Below are 24817 nucleotides of genomic sequence, written 5' to 3' on the forward strand. Positions count from 1 at the left end.
GCGTTGCTCGTGAATCCCATTCTGACTGTAAGATAACCCCTTGATCTTCCTCTGGTCTCTTTAACAAACTGTCCTTAATTATCTGTGCTCTGCCCAGGTCCCTTCTAGTCAACCCCTTCATTTTCCCAGCTGAGACTTGAACTAGCCAATGTCTATATTTGGACTTTACCATTTCCCTCTCCTGAGTCTCCCTGATTCATTTAACTCACTCAACAAATGAACATGTACCAGGGGCCAGGCACAGTGCTCGAGATAGAACAGTATCTGAAACACCTCTCTGCCCTCCCCACTGTAGCTTGCCGTCTAGCAGGACACAGTACAAACTGCCAATTATTAAGCACCTACTGTGTACCAGGCACTATGCTATATTTTCATAAACACTAACTCTAATTCTTACAATAATCTGCAGGGTTGATACTATAACCCTGTTATAGTAAGAAACGGGGTTCTGAAGTTTCAACATCTACCCAAGTTCTCAGAGCTGGGAAGGGGTGGAGTGAGGATTGGAACCCAGCTCTGACCTGCTATCAAAGCCTCCAAAGTTCTGTTGCTGCTCCCGGATCCCACATTTCCAGCTGCCTCACAGACATTCCACTGGCACCTTAAACGCAGCACAGTCCAATCCCAGGCCACCATTTTCCTCCCTCACAAATGTGGGTTAAAAGAAGGGAAGGAAGGAAACAAAACCAGGAAGGAAGGAAGGACGAAGGCACAAATCTACCTGGGGAGCAAGACATAGGCTTTTCAACAGATAAAGTAAGACATGTTAGGACAGCTTCAAAAATAGTATTCCTTGAAAATAAATATTCTAGAAATCCAGCTTGGACTCTGTATTTTAAATATGCTTAGACAAGCGCTTCCCTGGTGGCGCAGTGGTTGAGAGTCCACCTGCCGAGGCAGGGGACGCGGGTTCATGCCCCGGTCCGGGAAGATCCCACATACCACGGAGCGGCTGGGCCCGTGAGCCATGGCCGCTGAGCCTGCGCGTCCGGAGCCTGTGCTCCGCAACGGGAGAGACCACAACAGTGAGAGGCCTGCGTACCAAAAAACAAAAACAAAACAAACAAACAAACAAAAAATATGCTTAGACAACCTGGGCCTTGCTAGGGACTTACATAACATTTATGTTGAAGATTTATTTCTCTGACCACTCCTGCCTGTTAATTGGCTTAAAACTGCTTTCAGAGCAAGGCAGTGGAAGGAGACAGCAGGGGGACCAAGATGAAAAACCAAAAACACAAATTCCTGTTTAATGGTTTCCATTAAATTAATTTGATTGGTTTACTTTGACATTTGGTTTTGCAATACTGTTTCACAATCTCTAGGAGAATGGGTATTGCCATAGCAATTGCCACTATGCAAGTCCAACCTGACTAACCAAAGCAGTTGGCTCTGTAGAACAGCACTTGGTAAGGAGCACGTTCTGGCCTCCAGCAGCTCATGTGCTTGGGATCTAACAAGTTCCTGTTGCCCAGTTACACAAAAACTATGTACAGATATTCTAAAAGTCACATTCTAACTTTATGATCCTTTAGAGCAGGGGTCCCCAACCCCCGGGCCACGCACCGGTACCCGTCCACGGCCTGTCAGGCACAGGGCCGCACGGCAGGAGGTGAGCGGCGGCAAGCCAGCGAAGCTTCATCTGCGGCTCCCCGTCGCTCCCATTACCACCTGAACCATCCCAACCCCCCACCCCGTGGAAAAACCGTCTTCCACGAAACCAGTCCCTGGTGCCAAAAAGGCTGGGGAGCGCCGCTTTAGAGATAACTAAAAGCTAGCAGTGAAGCTCAATTAAATAGAAGGTTACCAACAGTCCCTAAGAAAACGTATCTTACTAAAGATTCCATAATTCAAGTTCCAGAGTCAGACAGGCCCGGGTTGAAATCATGATTTTGCCAGTTAGTAGTTGTGAGCATGGCTGAGCATGGTAATTAAATCCTCTGAGCCTCATTTTGCTCAGCTGCAAAATGGGGATAATACCATCTGTACTAAGCTAATATGAGCTCCTCTACACAGGCACTGGAATACAGCAGTATCTAATAAACGTGCCAGTGATATTATACTGACCATGAATCACTCTTCTCTTGGAGAATTTACCTTAAGATTATTTGTCTACGCTCCAACCACCCTGGGCCACCCATCAACCCCAGGACAGCCTCCATCTATCTGCGTGACAAGGATGGTTACTACTGCTCTTCTGACCACCTGAGACCGAGTCCTGCTTTCATTCTGCAGGCTGTACACACAGACCTGCAGCAAGACTCCCACTGCCACGGACCCAGACATCAGTTCTAAAAAGAAGAGCGATGTTTCCTAGTAAAAGAATAATAAAAACACCTCCCAGATCCAGGGATTCAAACCTTTGGAACTCTAACTACACTGACAATCGGCACGCAGGGCTGCTGCACCACACGACTCCAGGGGGCTCCGTGTGAGCAGCACGTGCTGGGGCTGGTGTAACGTGGCAGCCCTGCTGTCAAGGCTGAAGGACTTCTCACTCCCACCTGCCACGGACCCCTTCTGGTGAACTCTAGGCGCACACTTCAAGTTAAAATGGAGATTTCCAGACATATTTTTAAATAGTGTTAATAACATGCTAGCATTTATTTGAAAGCTGCTTCTCTTTCTAAGATTGGAGATAAGGAATCAAGAAGATTAAAGGGGGGAGGGAAGGAAGAAGGCATTTTAAGGAGAAAATCAACAACCAACAGAACCATCGGTACAGAAAATCATTCTCAGGTACTTGATTATCCAAGGGGTCCTGTAAAAACCACTCTTCACAAAGAGAAAAGCATCTGTAGCAACGCTTTGCAGAGCGGCTCATCTATAGCCGCTCAGGTCCCGAATCCGCACCAGCTCCAGCTGCCAAGTATCTACTGTGAATAGCCTGCATCTATCAATACATTTGTATTTCCTACCTGCAAAGTCGTACTCTGGTCTGAGAAGGGAGAGCTGAAGAACGTGGTAACGATGCTCATGACAATCTCGGTGACGTACCTCTCCAAAACTGAGTCTGCGTGTTTCCTGTCACTCGTGTTGTTACAGGCCTGGAGGACAAATGGACACTTTAGACATTATACCAAAACCTGCACACCCGTTGTACAATTAAGAGATCTGTGACTATTCCTGCTAATTACCCTTAACAAAGGAAAAGGAAAAGCCTGCAAGTCAGTACTTCTCCCCTTAAGAGACAGCAATGATAAAAAAATAAATCATGGCAGAAGAGAAACAGATCAACTTGGATACCATGGTGTGGAATCACCGAACATGAAAATTGGCGTGGGACCTACAAGGCCATCGCTTCCCAATTCCTACCAACTTGCGGCAAACCTAAAACCCAAAAGGTGGTAAGAGGCATCATAACTACAATTGTCTACATTGTCCCTGAAAGTAAACTGTTTAAGCCATTCATCCTCTCTAGGCCGTAGCTTCCTAAAGCATGTAATTAAGATCCTGAATCAAATGTTACCACTGAGGACCACTGTGCACGATATTCTCCAAACCTACAACACTCTTCCATTCAATCAAAATTCTGCTGATATGCAGGACTGTTGAAAATAGTGGGCTGTGACTCAGGATAATTGTATAAGTTTTCAGGTGAAGAGAGACTTCAGATTTCACCTGGACTCTACATAATTTCGCTGTGTAGAATAAGATTAGAGATTTATCAATAGAAGAACAGGTTTTAAAAATTCATTTTATTAAATCAAGTCTTATTACCAAATTCATTAGCCCTCTAATTTCAGATATAAAATTGTATATAATAAAAAATTATGAAGTAAGGGGTAAAACAATCAAATTTTATTAGCTATCATGCTCTGAGCCCAGTGATGAGCAGTTTGTGGACACATCCAGAGAATGAAGGTGGCAACAGATTTCACAGCATTTTTGAACAATTTAAGGCAGGGGTCAGCCAAGTTAAGTGCTCCTGGCTGTTTTTATAAATAAAGTTTTATTGGAACCCAGCCATGCCCATCTGTTTACAGACTGCTATGGCTGCTCTCATGCTAGCAGGGCAGAGTTGTAGTTGTGACAGAGACCGCATGGCCCACAAAGCCAAACACGATTACCATCTGGACCTCCGCAGAAAACTTGTCGGAGTCCTGATTTAAAGGGGCAAAGCAGGCCTGCCATTTCAAGCCTGAACCCCCAGATTTATGGGATTAAAAGACTAGGAAGAATTTGAGATAAAAATATATACATATTTAAATAATACATCAATATATATATATACCTGTGACACCAACACCAGGGTATTATTAAACATAGTCCTTCATTACAAGGAAAGTAACTTCTTTCAGGCTCCTTGTCTCACACTGGGAATTGTACAGTCAGGAGAAAATACCATATTCTAGCGTTCTCCAATGCACCTTTTTTTTTTCTTTTTAGCATCACAACGTTTCTGAAATTGGTATTCATCTCACAATCATTCTCTCAAGGACCGAATTACTTTTCCCCCACGTGCCCTCCCCCCGAACCCTACTACCACAAAACACATATGAAATCCATAAAGCGCCTTGTGAGGTCGCAGTCCCATAGCTTTAGAACCAATATTAAGCTCAGCGCAAAACCAAACCAAGAGTACTGAAGCCCACCCCAAAGGCTGGGCCAGGAAAGCAATAGACAGATAGTGACATGCTTTCCAGGATGCTGAACACCAGACTGTAGGAGATATCATAAATGCTCACACTTAAGAAGGTGTCCTTCGAGGAAAGACTTATTCTCAAAGAAACAAAAAGTGCATAAATTTGAGTTTAGTATGTCCCAGGTTATCATTCACAAATCAACCCATAAAGGATGAGATGAAAACCAGAAATAATCTACCTTACCTGAAGCTTGATGAGTAAAATCTATTCTCAGCTAGGAGTAAAAGGGTCAAGAGAAACAAGACGTGTGGAAAGACGAGAGCCAGGTGCCTCCTTGTGCCACAAATTGGCAAGGTGAAATTACGTGACTGCGTCCTTACGTCTGCACAGGGTGACCCAGACCCACACGTACCCCCTTACCCTGCCTCCTTAGCTCCAGAAAGACTCACCCTGCAGATGTCCACAAGGAAATTCTCAAACAATTTCCACATGTGATTACTGGTATAAATCTCCTTCATTTCCACCTCCGTATCCACATAGCAGTGATTCAGGAAGTTAATGTACGCAATTTTAACCTGGAAGAGAGAAACAGGCTTTTCTCAAAAACCAACTTAGTACATGCAGGATTGATTAGTTCCCTCATTTTAATAGTGACAAGGATGGACCATGATGGTCATTCCATTTTCCCCTGCACGCTTTAACTTCTATGATTTTTTGATATTCAAAATTCACTATTATAAAATTCAAAAACAAAGCTTTTGGAAGAGAATATGTTCATGACCTCAAGGTAAAGAATGGAACAAGGGCTTCCCTGGTGGCGCAGTGGTTGAGAGTCCACCTGCCGATGCAGGGGACACGGGTTCGTGCCCCGGTCTGGGAAGATCCCACATGCCGCGGAGCGGCTGGGCCCGTGAGCCATGGCCGCTGAGCCTGCGCGTCCGGAGGCTGTGCCCCGCAACGGGAGAGGCCACAACAGTGAGAGGCTCGCGTACCGCAAGAAACAAACAAACAAAAAAAAGAATGGAACAGAAAACACTGATCAGAGAAGAGAAGATGGACACGTTTCACTACACTAAAATTAAGAATTTCTGGGACACCCATGGTGGGTCCAGTGGTTAACAACCCGTGCAGGGGGCATGGGTTCGATCCCTCATCAAGGAACTAAGAAAAAAAAAAAAAAAGAATATCTATGAAATGGCACTGTTACAAGAGTTAAATGACACGATTTGGAAGAAGCTGTTTGCAATGCATATCCCCACAGAGAATTCCTACAGATCTGTGCATATACAATGGCCACGCCAAAGGAAAAACAGGCAAAAAATCGGATCTGCTATTTACTTAAAGGAATATCAAATCTCAAAAACAACACATGGAAAGGGATTGAATCTCATTTAGGAATCAAGCGGATAGAAATTAAAACCACTATGAGGTATCACTATACACCCACCAGATTGAAAACAAATATATACTAATAAAGGGTCTGATAATAGCAAGGGTTGGCAGGGTCTGGGAGCAACAAGAGCTCTGGGGGAGGGGTGGCCACTGGAGTAACTGCTGGAAACCACTTCACATTATCAAGTCAAAGGGAAGAAATGCACCTTGTATGACCCAGCACTTCTAAGTATACCCCCTGCAGAGATGTGTACACGTGTGGGCCAGGACACACGGCACTGGTCCTAACAGCCAAAAAGCAAAAATAACCCAAATGAGCATCAACAGACGTACAGAAAATCATATTGTGGGACGATGACACAGAGCAACACTCCAAAGCAAAGGAAATGAATACAGGTGCGTATGTCAGGATGGATGAATCCTAACACCACACAGCGGAACAGGAAAAGGCACAAAATAGTGCATAAAGGAAGTTCAAAAGTGGGCAAAACTGAATTATACTGTTTAGGGATGTACAAAGAAATCTACGTAAGAGCCACGTCACAACTATGCCTCCATGAGGGAGCCCTCTGGGGGAGGTTGGGGACTGGAAAAGGACACAGGTGGGGAATGAGGCACATTTCCTGACCTGGGTGGTGGTTACACAGCCGCTATCTTTGTAATTATTCTTATACTGCACAAGTCACGTTTATGTACTCTTCTGTACTTAGGTTGTATTTCAAACAAAAATGGGCAAAACACAAGCTATTATACCTCACTTATGCATAATAAGAGAAATGCAAAGTACAACTATATCGAAATACCACATCCATATATCAGGGATATGAGAATCCAAATATTTGATAATATACTGTATAAACCATACTGTGAGAAAAATGTAGCATTTTATTTCCTTATTATTATTATTATCACATTATATAATAAGCTGGTTCAACATTCATGGAAGACAATTATGGTACATCTGTACAATGAAATTTTATACAACTATAAAAAAGGAATGTAGAATCTCTTTACGGACTGATATGAAAAAAAGAATGTACCTGGAATGTCACCTTTTGTGTTAAAAGGGGGGGGGGGGGCGGAGAATAAAGTATATATATTTATAAATGTTTTTATGCAAAAGTCCGGAAGGATACACAAGAACCTAATAAATAATTTTCTGAGGGGTGTGGGGAACAGGTAAAGAAGATTTTTCATAGTTTACTCCTTTATGGTCTTTGCTATTTGAATTTTTCTAAATGTATTAACTTTTCCAAACATGAATCTAAAAACAGTGCATATATTTAATATATACTACATATGCTATATATATAAAAATGTATGTATATTTAGCTTAAAATATAAACTAAGAGTATATATTACAAAACATACAAAGATAAAATATATACTGTATGATCCATTTTTTGTTACTAGCTAATGTATATGAATAGGGAAACAGAAAGCTGGAAGAATTTACTTCAAAAACCTGAGAGGTATTTATTATGGGCAGTGAAATGGTAGATTACTTTCATTTTCTTATTGGTTACCTGTAGTTCCTGAATATTTTATAGTCGACATTCATTATTTTTGCAATACAAGTTTTTGTTTTAAAGAATACACTTCACAGAGTTAAGTTTTACATTGGTATGAACTGTATCTCAATGCACCGTTCTTCTCATTTCTGAGAGGTTCATTCAGGTCAATGCTCTTTGCTCAACACGTGGAATCATTCATTACACAGAGCTGAAGCCCTCCAGCAGTTTCCCATTCTTCTTCAAGGAGACAGACGGAAAAATTTACTCCCCCATCATTCCTCTCACCCAAAACCAATGCTCAAGAAGATGCTGTTTCAGCCAATGCAAATCTCACGACAAAATGAGCTGCAGGTGTCAAAACTGTGAGGTCCCACCTAGGTCAGCGGAAGACTCCCCTCCAGCCCCAGCCCCACACGCCACGAGGAGAGACATGAGCAGGGCCCACCCACCCTGGGGACAGAGTCGCTCACCTCAGGGATGCAGTCCTCGTGGGTCACCACGCGGACAATGTCATCCAGCGGGAGCAGGGAGTTGCACTTGATCTCCGTGTAGACGTTCTTGCCCTCTGTGCACACGGCCAAGAGCTCGACCAGGTGGATGTGGTACATGAGAGGGCTGTTCTCATCCATCCGGTCCCGTTCCGACCTCATCATCTGGATCAGAGTCTGGAAAGAGGCTCTGTCGTTGTAGAATACGAGGACATCCTCTCCTGCATTAACCAGCTATAATCAAAAGAACAAGACTTGCTTATAGCACAAGTTTGCAGGGATGGGGGAAGCATTAAACAAACAAATCTATTCACAAAGAAAGAGATGTTCTGTTAGCATTTACCTTCCAAAACCAGTAGCACCTGTACTACTGAACTCACCTAGATTTCATTCACTTATATTACTGAACAACTACAAATCTTCAGCATCATCATTTTCATCCACAGATATAAAAATATCACAACAGTCCTAAAAAACTATCGGGGAAGAGAAAGTCTACATACCAGCATTCATGTATCTGGTAAAAATGTAGATTTCAACCTTGCACTTGTATTTCCAAACTAATAATTAGGCTATGATTTTTGTTTTTAAAAATGTTTCCATCTCCTTTTCATGCCTTATAAGTACTCTTCTTACAACTCTTTCACACGCTGCCTTATTTCTTCACAATCACAAATTATCCAATCCTAATTAAGATACGCCTTCCTTTCAACACTCAAAGAGTCAAGGCATTCCTGTTCGTAACTTGTCTCCCGGGGACTGGGGCTTTTCATAACTCTACTTAAGAATTAATCGATTTCACCCCTGCATGAAATACAAAAGATCCAAAAAGGGCCGGCACAGAAGTCAAAATAAATATGGTCAATATTATTTACTTAATAATAACTAACCTTTATGAACTCTGATTATGTGCCAGATACCATGATTACTTACAACAGCGACTAGAGTAGCACAGCAGACTTCCAATAAATGGTAGCTATTATTGTCATCATTATCTGATTTAACCCGCCTATCAGCTCAAGTGAATACTGCCATGCCTTCATTTACAGAAACCCACACTGAGTGTTTGAGAAGTCAAATAACACGTCCCAAATCACACAGCGAGGGACATGGTACAGCCAACATTTGCATCCCAGGTCGAGCCAACACTTTTAATGACACTACACCACCTTTCACTGAAATCATATATGTAGATAAGATTATAAACCCAAGTGTTAAGTGGATTTACTTGAGATTCCTTTTTTTTTTTTTTTTAAAGGTGGAAGGATGGATGAAACCAAGCATATGCAGACGCCAAAGTTGCGGGAGTGACAGAGGACCTTCCTGGCCAGACAGCATACATGGGACACAGACGTCCCACAGAGAACCAAGGGGGACTTTGCCCCAATTCCACTGACCAGCTTCTCCTTGAGAATCATCAAGCAACAATTTTTCCAGCTAATTAATTTGGTGAATAATTTTTTTTTTAAAAAGTCATATAATCTACAAGACGGGATGCTCTGGCTCAAAAGGTTCTACCCACATTTAACCTCCATCCACTCTATTTTGGTTCAGTATTCCTGGGGGTGTTTTTCCCTCTCAGAAGAATCCAAGCCAATGATCCTTAAAATAAATAGAATTATTGCTACAAAATACTAGATCAGACTCTTGCCTGTATCTATAGCTTAAGCTCACAAACACATGATTACACACTTATACACACACACACACACACACACACACACACACACACACAATTACTTTCTGTCCCTTCCTATGGCTCCTGGACAGGGTGCCAGTTCATACTGATAAAATTAAACAATTTTTAAGCTCCTACAGAACACCAGAGGAAGATATATAGAAATCCATAGTTGTCACCTCAGCCATGACCATGTCCTGGCACTTTTTGATGAATTTCCCTTCGGCCTTGACAATCGTCTGCAAGAACTTGATGTACTGGACGTTTCGACCGTGAGTCTCAATGCAGTGAACAAAGTGCTGGACGACTCTCTCGTTGATCTCACTACACAGCTGGAAATTGTTCATGAAGATGTGCTGCATCGTGACCGCCTCCAGGATCTGGCACAAGAGTGGGGTCAGGGGCACAGGCACATGGTCAAAGGAAGGCCAGAGCAGAGGACCAAGTGAGAAAGAGAAGAGTCCACGACAAACACAGAGAGGGGGACATTTAACCCCGTGAAAGCACCTTTCTCCGTGCTCGCCTCTGTACCGTCTTTTTACTCAACTTTTTCAATAAACACACAGGGCACTAAACTAATCATTTGTTTTTTGCTGAATGAATTCCAGAGGGACCATCAGCACCCAGATCAAGAAATACAACAGGCTGCCTTTATGGCCCACCCCCCAGTTTTACCGCTATTTTGACTTGCACAACCATAGATTTGTTTTGCCTGTTCTTGAACCTCATGCATCCTCTTCTACCTGGCTTCTTTTGTTCAATGTTACTTTTGCACGTTGTCATCCATGTTGTTGCATGTATTACTAGTTTGTTCCTTGTCACCGCTATGTACGTTCCATTGCATGACTATACCACAATGTACTGATCTGTTCTATTGTTGACGGGCATCTGTGGGAGTATCTAATTTAAAGAGTAAGTAGTTACACAATTCTTACGACAAATATGATGAACAGTATTCGTATAGTGAACAAATAATGAACAGTGAACAGTGCCGCTCTGAACATTCTTCTCAATGTCTTCTGATAAACACAATGTATGCGTCTCTGTTGGCTTTATACCCAAGAGTCGAACTGTTGGGTTGCAGAGTTTAAATATGGTTGGCTTCGGAAGATACTTCCAAACAGCTTTGAAAGATGTTACCAGTTTACATTCTACATTACAGCTACCCTGTATCCTTCTCAACACTTAGTAATGTCAGTCTTTTCATTTTAGTCACATTTTGTTGCACACATCTTGCTTGATTTACATTTCTCTGATGACTAACCATGTTGAGGGCCTTGTCATATTTATTGGCCATCTGGATAACCTCTACTGTGGAGTGTCCCACTGTGAAATTTTTTGTCCATTTAAAAAAGTGGGCTGTGAATTTCCTTACGGACTCTCCTGAGTTTGATACCTATTCTGGGTACGAACTCGTTGCTGGACTCGTACGCTGTGTCTTCTCCCACTCTTTGGCTTGTCTTTGCTTACTTAATGGTGTCATTTGATGAACAGAAGTTCTTAATTTTAAAGAAGTCCAATTTATTGATATTTTCCTTAATGACTAGTGCTCTTGGCATACTGTGTGAAAAAACTTCCCTTTCCACAAGGTTATGAAGGTATTTTCATGTTCTCTTCTAGAAGCTTAATTTTCTACTTTTTACCCAGACTTACTGAGTTATTTTTATGACTAGTATGAGGCAGGGGGCTTTAACCTTTTCATTTTTTGCCTTTTCTTTTTCTTAACATGACAAAGAGGGAACATTACCCTACAACGCAGTAGTCCTCTTCCTGGAAAGCTCCGGCAGTACGGATGAGCGAGTGTTTCTGTGTGTTTCTGTGTGTGTACGTGAGGGTGTGTTCATGTACAAAGATGTTCTTTGCAGTACTGTTCTCAAGCCAAAATCAGACACTGCCTAACTGTCCGTTAATACAGGAACGGTCTAAAAAAAGTTACAGCCGTTCTACAGAATGCCATTTAGCCATGAAAATGAATGAGCAAAGTTTATATATTTTTCACTTGCAAAGACAGCCAAGATGTGTTAAGTGAAAAAAGCAAAACGCAAAACAATGGGTGGAATGTACCACCACCTTCTTTTTAAAAAAGCATACTACACATTTAATATATTTTTTAAAACAGATTTAACTAAAATGTAACATAATTATGTTTTACATGGATAGACGATGTTTTGTATAAACACAGAAAACCTGGCACATGACCTTAGGAGGTTGTGCCTGCACTGTGAGGATTAGCACTTGGCTATGACCGGAGTTTGATGTAATGAGGGCTGTTAGTAAGAAAAAATATCAGTCCGGCTTTTTACCCAGTTTCCACAGTGGGAGCCACTTCAAGGAGGCAGCCCTGCCAGAGCACTGCGGTGCTGAGACCATCTGGACACAGTACACGTGACTCAAGGCAGGGGAAACTGGCATCCAAACCCGGATAAGATGGTTAGTTTTGAGACTTTAGTCTGCCATCTTTAAAGTCGTCTTCCCTTCCTCAACACCTCATCTCGGATTTGTTGACCTCTCGTGCGGCGAGCAGAGTGAGCTTGGACTCGGTAACAAGTGCAGTGAGAAGGCAGTGGTGGGGGACCTTGAAGATGGCGGAAGAGTAAGACGCGGAGATCGCCTTCCTCCCCACGGATACACCAGAAATACATCCACACGTGGAACAACTCCTACAGAACTCCTACTGAAGGCTGGCAGAAGACCTCAGACCTCCCAAAAGGCAAGAAACTCCCCACGTAACTGGGTAGGGCAAAAGAAAAAACAGAGACAAAAGAATAAGGACGGCACCTGCACCAGTGGGAGGGAGCTGTGAAGGAGGAAAAGTTTCCACACACTAGGAAGCCCCTCCGCGGGCGGAGACTGCGGGAGGCAGAGGGGGGAGTTTCGGGACCGCGGAGTAGTGCACAGCGACGGGTGCGGAGGGCAAAGCGGGGAGATTCCTGCACAGACGATCGATCGGTGCTGACCGGCACTCACCAGCCCGAGTGGCTTGTCTGCTCAGCCGCCGGGGCGGGCGGGGCTGCGAGCTGAGGCTCGGGTTTTGGTTTTGGACGGAGCTCAGGGAGAGGACTGGGGTTGGCGGCTTGAACATAGCCTGAAGGGGTTAGTGCACCACGACTAGCCGGGAGGGAGTTCGGGGAAAAGCCTGCACCTGCCGAAGAGGCAAGAGACTTTTTCTTCCCTCTTTGTTTCCTGGTGCGCGAGGAGAGGGGTTTAAGAGCGCTGCTTAAAGGAACTCCAGAGAAGGGCGCGAGCCGCGGCTAAAAGCGCGAACCCCAGAGACGGGCGCGAGCCGCGGCTGAGGGCGCGAGCCCCCGAGACGGGCGCGAGCCGCGGCTGAAAGCGCAAACCCCAGAGACGGGCGCGAGCCGCGGCTAAAACCGCGGACCCCAGAGACGGGCGGGAGACGCTAAGGCTGCTGCTGCCGCCACCAAGGGGCCTGTGTGCGAGCACAGATCACTCTCCACACCCCTCTTCCGCGGAGCCTGTGCAGCCCGCCACTGCCAGGTTCCCGGGATCCAGGGACAACTTCCCCGGGAGTACGCACGGCGGGTCTCAGGCTGGTGCAACATCACGCCGGCCTCTGCCGCAACGTCACGCTGCCTCTGCAGCTGCAGGCCCGCCCCGCACGTAGTGCCCCTCCTACCCCCATCCCCCAACCCCCGGCCTGAGCGAGCCGGAGGCCCCGAATCAGCGGCTCCTTTAACCCCGTCCTGTCTGAGCGAAAAAAACAGACGCCCTCCAGCGACCTACACGCAGAGGCAGGGCCAAATCCAAAGCTGAGCTCCTGTGAGCTGTGAGAACAAAGAAGAGAAAGGGAAATCTCTCCCAGCAGCCACAGAAGCAGCGGATTAAAGCTCCACAATCAACTTGATATACCCTGCATCTGTGGAATACCTGAATAGACAAGGAATGATCCCAAATTGAAGAGGTGGAATTTAGGAGCGAGATCTATGATTTTTTTCCCTTTTCCTCTTTTTGTGAATGTGTACGTGTATGCTTCTGTGTGAGATCCTGTCTGTATACTCTTGCTTCCACCATTTGTCCTAGGGCTCTATCCGTCCATGACTTTTTTTTAAAAATTCTTTTCTTAATAATTAAGTTTAATTGTAATAACTTTATTATACTTTACCTTCGTTCTTTCTTTCTTTCCTTCCTTCCTTCCCTCCTTTAGACAACGAATCACCCCAAATTGAGGAGGTGGTCTCAGGGAGCAGGATTTATGATTTTTCCCCCTTTACCTCTTTTTGTGAAGGTGTATGTGTATGCTTCTGTGTAAGATTTTCTCTGTATAGCTTTGCTTCCAACATTTGTCCTAAGGTTCTATCCGTCCCTTTTTTTTTTTTCTAAATATTTTTAATTCAATAACTATATTATACTTTATTTTATTTTTATTGTATCATCTTTCTTTCTGTCTTTTTTCCTTCTTTCCCTCCTTCCTTCCTTCCTCCCTCCCTCCCTCCCTCCCTCCTTTCTTTCCTTCTTTGCTTCTTTCTTCCTTCCTTCCTTTCCTCCTTTCCTTCTTTCTTTACTCATACTTCTACTAATTCTCCCTACTTTTTCTCCCTTTTATTCTGAGCTGTGTGGGTGAAAGGCTCTTGGTGCTCCAGCCAGGAGTCAGGGCTCTGCCTCTGAGGTAGGAGAGCCAACTTCAGGACACTGGTCAACAAGAGACCTCCCAGCTCCACATAATATTAAACGGTGGAAATATCCCAGAGACCTCCATCTTAACACCAGCACCCAGCTTCACTCAACGACCAGCAAGCCACAGTGCTGGACAACCTATGCCAAACAACTAGCAAAACAGGAACACAACCCCACCCATTAGCAGAGAGGCTGCCTAAAATCATAATAAGGCCACAGACACCCCAAAACACACCACCAGACGTGAACCTGCCCACTAGAGAGACAAGATCCAGCCTCATCCAGCACAACACAGGCACTAGTCCCCTCCACCAGGAAGCCTACACAACCCACTGAAACAACCTTAACCACTGGAGACAGACATCAAAAACAACGGGAACTACGAAAGTGCAGCCTGCAAAAAGGAGACCCCAAACACAGTAAGATAAGCAAAATGAGAAGACAGAAAAACACACAGCAGATGAAGGAGCAAGATAAAAACCCACCAGACCTAACAAATGAAGAGGAAATAGGCAATCTACCTGAAAAAGAATTCAGAATAATGATAGTAAGGATGATCCGAAATCTTGGAAGTAGAATGGACAAAATGCAAGAAACAGTTAACAAGGACCTACAAGAACTAAAGATGAAACAAGCAACGATGAACAATGCAATAAATGAAATTAAAATCACTCTAGATAGGATCAATAGCAGAATAACTGAGGCAGAAGAACGGATAAGTGACCTGGAAGATAAAGTAGTGGAAATAACTACTGCAGAGCAGAATAAAGAAAAAAGAATGAAAAGAACTGAGGACAGTCTCAGAGACCTCTGGGACAACATGAAACGCACCAACATTCGAATTATAGGGGTTCCAGAAGAAGAAGAAAGAAAGAAAGGGACTGAGAAAATATTTGAAGAGATTATAGTTGAAAACTTCCCTAATATGGGAAAGGAAATAGTTAATCAAGTCCAGGAAGCACAGAGGGTCCCATACAGGATAAATACAAGGAGAAACACGCCAAGACACATATTAATCAAACTGTCAAAAATTAAATACAAAGAAAGCATATTAAAAGCAGCAAGGGAAAAACAACAAATAACACACAAGGGAATCCCCATAAGGTTAACAGCTGATCTCTCAGCAGAAACCCTACAAGCCAGAAGGGAGTGGCAGGACATACTGAAAGTGATGAAGGAGAATAGCCTGCAACCAAGACTACTCTACCCAGCAAGGATCTCATTCACATTTGATGGAGAAATTAAAACCTTTACAGACAAGCAAAAGCTGAGAGAGTTCAGCACCACCAAACCAGCTTTACAACAAATGCTAAAGGAACTTCTCTAGACACGAAACACAAGAGAAGGAAATGACCTATAGTAGCGAACCCAAAACAATATATAAAATGGAAATAGGAACATACATATCGATAATTACCTTAAATGTAAATGGACTAAATGCTCCCACCAAAAGACACAGATTGGCTGAATGGATACAAAAACAAGACCCTTATATATGCTGTCTACAAGAGACCCACTTCAGAACTAGAGACACATACAGACTGAAAGTAAGGGGATGGAAAAAGATATTCCATGCAAATGGAAACCAAAAGAAAGCTGGAGTAGCAATTCTCATATCAGACAAAATAGACTTTAAAATAAGGACTATTAAAAGGGACAAAGAAGGACACTACATAATGATCAAGGGATCGATCCAAGAAGAAGATATAACAATTGTAAATATTTATGCACCCAACATAGGAGCACCTCAATACATAAGGCAAATACTAACAACCATAAAAGGGGAGATCAACAGTAACACATTCATAGTAGGGGACTTTAACACCCCACTTTCACCCATGGACAGACCATCCAAAATGAAAATAAATAAGGAAACACAAGCTTTAAATGATACATTAAACAAGATGGACTTAATTGATATTTATAGGACACTCCATCCAAAAACAACAGAATACACATTTTTCTCAAGTGCTCATGGAACATTCTCCAGGATAGATCATATCTTGGGTCACAAATCAAGCCTTGGTAAATTTAAGAAAACTGAAATTGTATCAAGTATCTTTTCCGACCACAACGCCATGAGACTAGATATCAATTACAGGAAAAGATCTTTAAAAAATACAAACACATGGAGGCTAAACAATACACTACTTAATAATGAAGTGATCACTGAAGAAATCAAAAGGGAAATCAAAAAATACCTAGAAACAAATGACAATGGAGACACAACGACCCAAAACCTATGGGATGCAGCAAAAGCAGTTCTAAGGGGGAAGTTTATAGCAATACAAGCCCACCTTAAGAAGCAGGAAACATCTCGAATAAACAACCTAACCTTGCACCTCAAGCAATTAGAGAAAGAAGAACAAAAAAACCCCAAAGCTAGCAGAAGGAAAGAAATCATAAAAATCAGATCAGAAATAAATGAAAAAGAAATGAAGGAAACAATAGCAAAGATCAATAAAACTAAAAGCTGGTTCTTTGAGAAGATAAACAAAATAGATAAACCACTAGCCAGACTCATCAAGAAAAAAAGGGAGAAGACTCAAATCAATAGAATTAGAAATGAAAAAGGAGAAGTAACAACTGACACTGCAGAAATAAAAAAAATCATGAGAGATTACTACAAGCAACTCTATGCCAATAAAATGGACAATCTGGAAGAAATGGACAAATTCTTAGAAATGCACAACCTGCCAAGACTGAATCAGGAAGAAATAGAAAATATGAACAGACCAATCACAAGCACTGAAATTGAAACTGTGATTAAAAACCTTCCAACAAACAAAAGCCCAGGACCAGATGGCTTCACAGGTGAATTCTATCAAATGTTTAGAGAAGAGCTAACACCTATCCTTCTCAAACTCTTCCAAAATATAGCAGAGGGAGGAACACTCCCAAATTCCTTCTACAAAGCCACCATCACCTTGATACCAAAACCAGACAAGGATGTCACAAAGAAAGAAAACTACAGGCCAATATCACTGATGAACATAGATGCAAAAATCCTCAACAAAATACTAGCAAACAGAATCCAACAGCACATTAAAAGGATCATACACCATGATCAAGTGGGGTTTATTCCAGGAATGCAAGGATTCTTCAATATACGCAAATCTATCAATGTGATAAACCATATTAACAAATTGAAGGAGAAAAACCATATGATCATCTCAATAGATGCAGAGAAAGCTTTCGACAAAATTCAACACCCATTTATGATAAAAACCCTCCAGAAAGTAGGCATAGAGGGAACTTTCCTAAACATAATAAAAGCCATATATGACAAGCCCACAGCAAACATCATCCTCAATGGTGAAAAACTGAAAGCATTTCCACTAAGATCAGGAACAAGACAAGGTTGCCCACTCTCACCACTCTTATTCAACATAGTTTTGGAAGTTTTAGCCACAGCAATCAGAGAAGAAAAGGAAATAAAAGGAATCCAAATCGGAAAAGAAGAAGTAAAGCTGTCACTGTTTGCAGATGACATGATACTATACATAGAGAATCCTAAAGATGCTACCAGAAAACTACTAGAGCTAATCAATGAATTTGGTAAAGTAGCAGGATACAAAATTAATGCACAGAAATCTCTGGCATTCCTATATACTAATGATGAAAAATCTGAAAGTGAAATCAAGAAAACACTCCCATTTACCATTGCAACAAAAAGAATAAAATATCTAGGAATAAACCTACCTAAGGATACGAAAGACCTGTATGCAGAAAATTATAAGACACTGATGAAAGAAATTAAAGATGATACAAATAGATGGAGAGATATACCATGTTCTTGGATGGGAAGAATCAACATTGTGAAAATGACTCTACTACCCAAAGCAATCTACAGATTCAATGCAATCCCTATCAAACTACCACTGGCATTTTTCACAGAAGTAGAACAAAAAATTTCGCAATTTGTATGGAAACACAAAAGACCCCGAATAGCCAAAGCAATCTTGAGAACGAAAAAAGGAGCTGGAGGAATAAGGCTCCCTGACTTCAGACTATATTACAAAGCAACAGTAATCAAGACAGTATGGTACTGGCACAAAAACAGAAAGATAGATCAGTGGAACAGGATAGAAAGCCCAGAGATAAACCCACGCACATATGGACACCTTATCTTTGATAAAGGAGGCAGGAATGTACAGTGGAGAAAGGACAGCCTCTTCAATAAATGGTGCTGGGAAAACTGGACAGGTACATGTAAAAGTATGAGATTAGATCACTCCCTAACACCATACACAAAAATAAGCTCAAAATGGATTAAAGACCTAAATGTAAGGCCAGAAACTATCAAACTCTTAGAAGAAAACATAGGAAGAACACTCTATGACATAAATCACAGCAAGATCCTTTCTGACCCACCTCCTAGAGTAATGGAAATAAAAACAAAAATAAACAAATGGGACCTAATGAAACTTCAAAGCTTTTGCACAGCAAAGGAAACCATAACCAAGACCAAAAGACAACCCTCAGAATGGGAGAAAACATTTGCAAATGAAGCAACTGACAAAGGATTAATCTCCAAAATTTACAAGCAGCTCATGCAGCTCAATAACAAAAAAACAAACAACCCCATCCAAAAATGGGCAGAAGACCTAAATAGACATTTCTCCAAAGAAGATATACAGAATGCCAACAAACACATGAAAGAATGCTCAACATCATTAATCATTAGAGAAATGCAAATCAAAACTACAATGAGGTATCATCTCACACCAGTCAGAATGGCCATCATCAAAAAATCTAGAAACAATAAATGCTGGAGAGGGTGTGGAGAAAAGGGGACACTCTTGCACTGCTGGTGGGAATGTGAATTGGTTCAGCCACTATGGAGAACAGTATGGAGGTTCCTTAAAAAACTACAAATAGAATTACCATATGACCCAGCAATCCCACTACTTGGCATATACCCTGAGAAAACCAAAATTCAAAAAGAGTCATGTACCAAAATGTTCATTGCAGCTCTATTTACAATAGCCAGGACATGGAAACAACCTAAGCGCCCATCATCAGACGAATGGATAAAGAAGATGTGGCACATATACACAATGGAATATTACTCAGCCTTAAAGCGAAATGAAATTGAGATATTTGTAATGAGATGGATAGACCTAGAGTCTGTCATACAGAGTGAAGTAAGTCAGAAAGACAAAGACAAATACCGTATGCTAACACATATATATGGAATTTAAGGGGAAAAAATGTCATGAAGAACCTAGGGATAAGACAGGAATAGAGGCGCAGACCTACTGGAGAACGGACTTGAGGATATGGGGAGGGGGAAGGGTGAGTTTTGACAGGGCGAGAGAGAGTCATGGACATATACACACTAACAAACGTAGTAAGGTAGATAGCTGGGGGCAAGCAGCCGCAAGGCACAGGGATATTAGCTCGGTGCTTTGTGACAGCCTGGAAGGGTGGGATGGGGAGAGTGGGAGGGAGGGAGACGCAAGAGGGAAGACATATGGGAACATATGTATATGTATAGCTGATTCACTTTGTTATAAAGCAGAAACTAACACACCATTGTAAAGCAATTATACCCCAATAAAGATGTTTAATAAAAAAAAAAAAAAAAATCCTAAAAAAAAAAAATAAAAAAAAAAATAAAATGACCAAGGAAGTTTCCAGAAAAAAAAAAAAAAAAAAAAAAAAAAATCAGTCCATCTTACCTTCGCATCTACCACCTCTTCCCCCCTCCTTCTACCTTTTCTCCCCAAAGGATGGGGAGTATTTACATCCTCCTGAGTGTTGATCAAAATGTTCCCCGTTGGAATGAATGTTGCCTCATAACAAGTCCCAGCGGCCACAACAGCAAAAGAACAAGGTGTTCTTCTCGCTTCCTGCTTCCCCACCCGCCTCCCCACACAGATTTCCAGACAGGCCTCCAGTCTTACCCCTGGGTTGAGAAACAGGTTTATATGTTTGTGGAGCAAAGCCTGATTCTGCTGGTTGCCAGCACAGAAATTCTGCAGAAACTCGTGAGCCAGCCTCATTATCTCCTGCATCTTGGTGTCTTCGGCCTGTGTGGAGGGAGAGAGACAAAAAACAGGTTGAAAACAGGGCTATGCCTTTGACTAGAGAAGGTCGACAGGAGAAAGCACTGATCTCTAGGCCAGGAGGCCAGGTTCGATGACACCTCCATCCCCTCCGACTAATGTGGGGCTCTGGGGGTGTTTGCTGGGGGCGGGCTGTGTGAACACATTGGGGGACTGCACTGCTGACCCTGCAAAGAAGCCAACAAGTTGTTTATACTTCATGGAGAAAAGTGAATTCTCTCCCACTAGCTTTGGGCAGAAATGAAATGATTTTATTGGGGGGAAAGGGCAATAGAGAGTGAAAGCTAAGAGGAAGTGTCTGGAATTCCACTGTCTAGCAACGGCTGCCATCTCTGAACCCCCTACTTCTGAAAATACGGACGGACAGCAGATGGGAGCCGACTTCCTCAATGGCCATAAACCCACACCTCCCCAGCTCTCGGGCACACATTTTTAAGTTGCCTTAACCTGTGGACACACTAACTTTTGGCAGTAGCTAACATGGCACAGTGGAAATCTCTTTAGATTCTAAGTTAGGGCACAGGAATCTGTCTTAACTCCTTTCCCTGTCACTTCAGGCACATTATTTAACCTAAGACTTAGTTTTCCTACCTATAAAATCAGGATAATATGTGTCTCAGGCATTTCACATGGTTGATTACGATTTTCTCATTTCATATATCAAAAACACACACTCGATAAGCAACAAGGATATATTGTACAGCACAGGGAAGTACAGCCATTATCGTATAATAACTTTTAATGGAGCAAAATCTATAAAGATAATAAATCCCTTTGCGGTACCCCTGAAACTAATATAATATTGTAAATCAACTATGCTTCAATTAAAAAAAATACACTCAGTATTTGTAAAGAGTTGGATGCCTATGACAAGACAATTATATAAAACCTCTTGCCACTCTGCCCAGTTCTAAACAAGCCACCATTTACAATAGTAAAAAGGCCCCAAATGGAAATCATCCCTCAGATTCAGAGAGCCCGCGTCATCTTCCTAAGTCATCGCACATACTTCGCCACATTTCAAGGGCCAGAAAGTGTAGCAGTTGGGAATGCAGGCCCTGAAACCAGGCTGCCTGGCCCTTATGCCAGGTCTACAACTTCCAAGCTGTGTGACCTTGGGCAGGTGACTTAACCTTTCAGTTTCCTCATCTGTAAAATGGAGCTAATAACACACACACACTTCCTACTGTGGTTACGACGATTAAATGAGAAAATTCATGTCAAGGGCTTAGACAGTAATGACTCAGTAAACGTTAGCTATTGGTACTGATCTAGAAAGAGTGTCAGCAAATTTTTTTTTTCTTAGCGGTCCAGATACGTACTTTAAAGCTTTATGGGTCGAAAAGCAAAACGGGGGCTTCCCTGGTGGCGCAGTGGTTGAGAGTCCGCCTGCCAATGCAGGGGACACAGGATCATGCCCTGGTCTGGGAAGATCCCACATGCCGCGGAGCGGCTGGGCCCGTGAGCCATGGCCGCTGAGCCTGCACGTCCGGAGACTGTACTCCGCGATGGGAGAGGCCACAACAGTGAGAGGCCCGCGTACAGCAAAAAAAAAAAAAAAAAAAAAAAAAAAAAAAAAACAAAAGCAAAACGGAAGGCATTACGCACGAACTTATATAACCCCTGAAAATTTAACTATTCAAAAACGTAGCAACCAGTCTTATCTCATATGCTGTATAAAAACAGGTGGTGGGCTGGAAGTGATCCATGTCTGCAGTTTGCCCACCCTGGTCTAGACAACAGCCCTGTGAGAAAACAGAAGACGTCTGCCGAGAACACTGACGGAAGGAATCCGAGCTGTCAGTGAGACAATCGAACAAAGCAGGAGATCTAAAAGGACACTGTTAGCAAGTCTCAGAACAGAACGGGTATTAGATTTGCCTCCCATTTACAGAGTGAGGGGCAAAGCTTCTAGCTCTAAGAAACAAGAGGGTTTTGGACAGACAGACACCGCAGCAACCTTGAACCACTCTGCATTCTTCCTCTTCTTCAGCTAAGAAAAGAATCTGCTGGTGCACAAGCTAACTGAAAAGCTTCTGGCCTTCGAAGCAGACTTCTACAGGGCAAGCAAGCAAACTCATCAAGACATAACAAGAGGTTAGCTGTTGGTAGGAACCCCTCCACTGTTCTCACGCACTGGGATGACTGTACCCATCCAGAAACCAGACAAATTACACGCACACACACACATACATACACAATCTTCTGCCTTTGAGCCACCAACTCCAACCGAAACTGGTTCCTACAGTCGATTCAACACTGCTCTGAAAATGAACGTCTCTCATCAGGGAAACGTTATTATGAGGCAAAGCCGAGGCCAGCAAACTCCCTCCTCACATTCTTTACACAGAGGGAGGGAAATCCACCTGCTCTTTCTAGTCCAAACGTCAGCCACATTCGGATGACACCCACACCTGTCTACATTAATTCCAAGGTAGTTAAGTACCTGACCTACTGGAGGGATTAAACTTGTGCTTTACTGGCGGCTGGTGAAAGGCCTGACGCATCTGATTCACACAGGCGCCATGACTGAGGAGGAAGCCTTGGCAGGGAACTTCCTAAAGTGCAGGGCAGTAGGTAAAGGTGTGTTACCTACAAAGGTGAGGTACAGGTAAGGTGGAAGGCACAGAGGTCCAAGGCCCGGGCTCCACAGGTGAGCGGGGCTGATTCTGCGAGGTGCAGCTGGGCCTTCCAGGCAAGTTACTAGACCTCCCTGGCCTCAGTTTTCTCACTTAAAATGGGGCTTCTAATAGTACCACCTATCTCATCTGGGTGTCCTGAGGGTTAAATGAGCAAATGACGTAAAGGCCTCGGCACAGTGCCTGGCACCCTGCAAGCACTAGGCAGTGAACCTTCTTCAGGCGGCTCTTCACTAGCGAGTCTCTGGGAGCCACTGGCAAACTCAAGAGACCGGCGTCTATGGCTTTGGACTCTTAACCTCCCCAAGCCTCAGTCTCTTCATCTATCACGTGGCAACACCGAGATCACCATACTGGGTTTTAGAAGCTTGAATGAATGCTTCTGAAAGCGCCCTGTCAGGCCACACGGATGCAAATGTTATCCTCCTTCCCTCAATCCCATCGCTAGCAATGCCAAACGCTAACATGAAAAATGGGAGACGCAGGGTAACGGCTAGCAACAGACCAGCAGACTTAGAGCCAAGCAGTATCTGATAGATCCAGCTCAACCAGCTGCCAGCATATGAGTGAGGACCTTGAGTGGGCGAGTCCCACGTCCCCACGTGCATTTAGTAACTTGTGTGCTTACATGCCTGAGTAACACTGCAGACGAAACTGTACAGCACAAGCCCACGTGCACAGACAGCTCTGTCATCAGACCTTTGTGTTCAGACCAAGCTGCCCCCGTCCAGCATGGTATGGGAGTAAGGAGAGAATACACAGACTGCTCCTTCTTTATAGAATCGTCCAAGTGGAGGGAGGTTATGGGTGGTTTCGCTTCCTTGTCAGGATGCTCTGTTTGTTTCATATCAATTACCGAAGACGGCTTTATAGTGACAATCGTCACATCAGCTTCATTTCTTCACTGACCGCTCCCAAGTGCGAAGTGTTTGGGGAAACCCAGGAACCCGCCCCCCATGGAGCGGCAGCCGTAGATGTGGATGCCCACCTTCTCGTAGGGGATCTGCAGCAGCTCCAGCACCACGGCATGGGCACCCATGTTCCGGAGCAGGCGTTGCTGCTGCTTCCGGCTCTTCCTCACAGAGGCGCCCTCTTGGACACAGAGTTTGCTGAGTCGAATCAAAATCTGGTACAAAGAAAGAATCAAAGTTTCTCCTCTGACCCCCATCTCAGTTCCGAGGACCTAACCTACTGACTACAGTTCATGATACCTCACTGTATACTTGGAATTTGCTAAGGGAGTAGATCTTAAGCGTTCTTACCGCCCCCCCTACTGGCTCCCCCCAAAAACCTAACTATGTGAGTGATGGATGTTTAATTAACTTGACTGGGGTAATCTTTTCACAGTGCATATGTATATTAAATCATCACTTTGTCAAGTATATTATAATTTTGTCAACTATACCTCAAAGTTGGAAAAAAAATTTTTTAAGAAAAAAGAAATCAATCTCAGAAAACTAGGAAGTGTAGTTGGAAAAAAGACTGCAGGGGGCGGTGTGGACAGGAAGGCAAAAGGATCAAAATATATTAAGAACATAAAACGAGGGAAACTCCTCTAACTTGTAGTATCCCTATTGATTGTATTAAACCAAATCCACATACGGCTAAGAACAAGTCTTCCAGAATAACCAATGGATTACGGCTCCATCAGCAAGTGGGATGGTTTCAGATCTCCTAAAATGATGGCTCAGCATCATTGCCAAGGACTTGGGAAGAATTTGCTCTAGGGTAAAAAACACCAAGCGCCAACCTCCCAACTTTGAACTAGCCTGTGCAAAGATTCCTAAAGAGACATGGTTCTCATTGGTGGGTAC

At 43.1% G+C, this 24817-nt stretch overlaps 1 protein-coding gene across 2 annotated transcripts in view; it reads right to left on the minus strand.

Moving 5' to 3' along the window:
- The window catches only part of ITPR1 (inositol 1,4,5-trisphosphate receptor type 1), a 333789-nt gene that overhangs the window by 133228 nt on the left and 175744 nt on the right, over window positions 1–24817 (minus strand). For both annotated transcript variants that reach the window (XM_032647530.1, XM_032647529.1), the window contains 6 exons: window positions 23992–24129; window positions 20203–20328; window positions 9838–10038; window positions 7963–8214; window positions 5036–5161; window positions 2919–3047 (listed from right to left, as the gene is read on the minus strand). In XM_032647530.1, the coding sequence (XP_032503421.1) occupies window positions 2919–3047; window positions 5036–5161; window positions 7963–8214; window positions 9838–10038; window positions 20203–20328; window positions 23992–24129 (972 nt within the window). The remainder of the gene's footprint in view (window positions 1–2918; window positions 3048–5035; window positions 5162–7962; window positions 8215–9837; window positions 10039–20202; window positions 20329–23991; window positions 24130–24817) is intronic.

The sequence above is a fragment of the Phocoena sinus genome, chromosome 11 (assembly GCF_008692025.1).
Source record: "Phocoena sinus isolate mPhoSin1 chromosome 11, mPhoSin1.pri, whole genome shotgun sequence".
Classification (NCBI taxonomy): Eukaryota; Metazoa; Chordata; class Mammalia; order Artiodactyla; family Phocoenidae; genus Phocoena; species Phocoena sinus.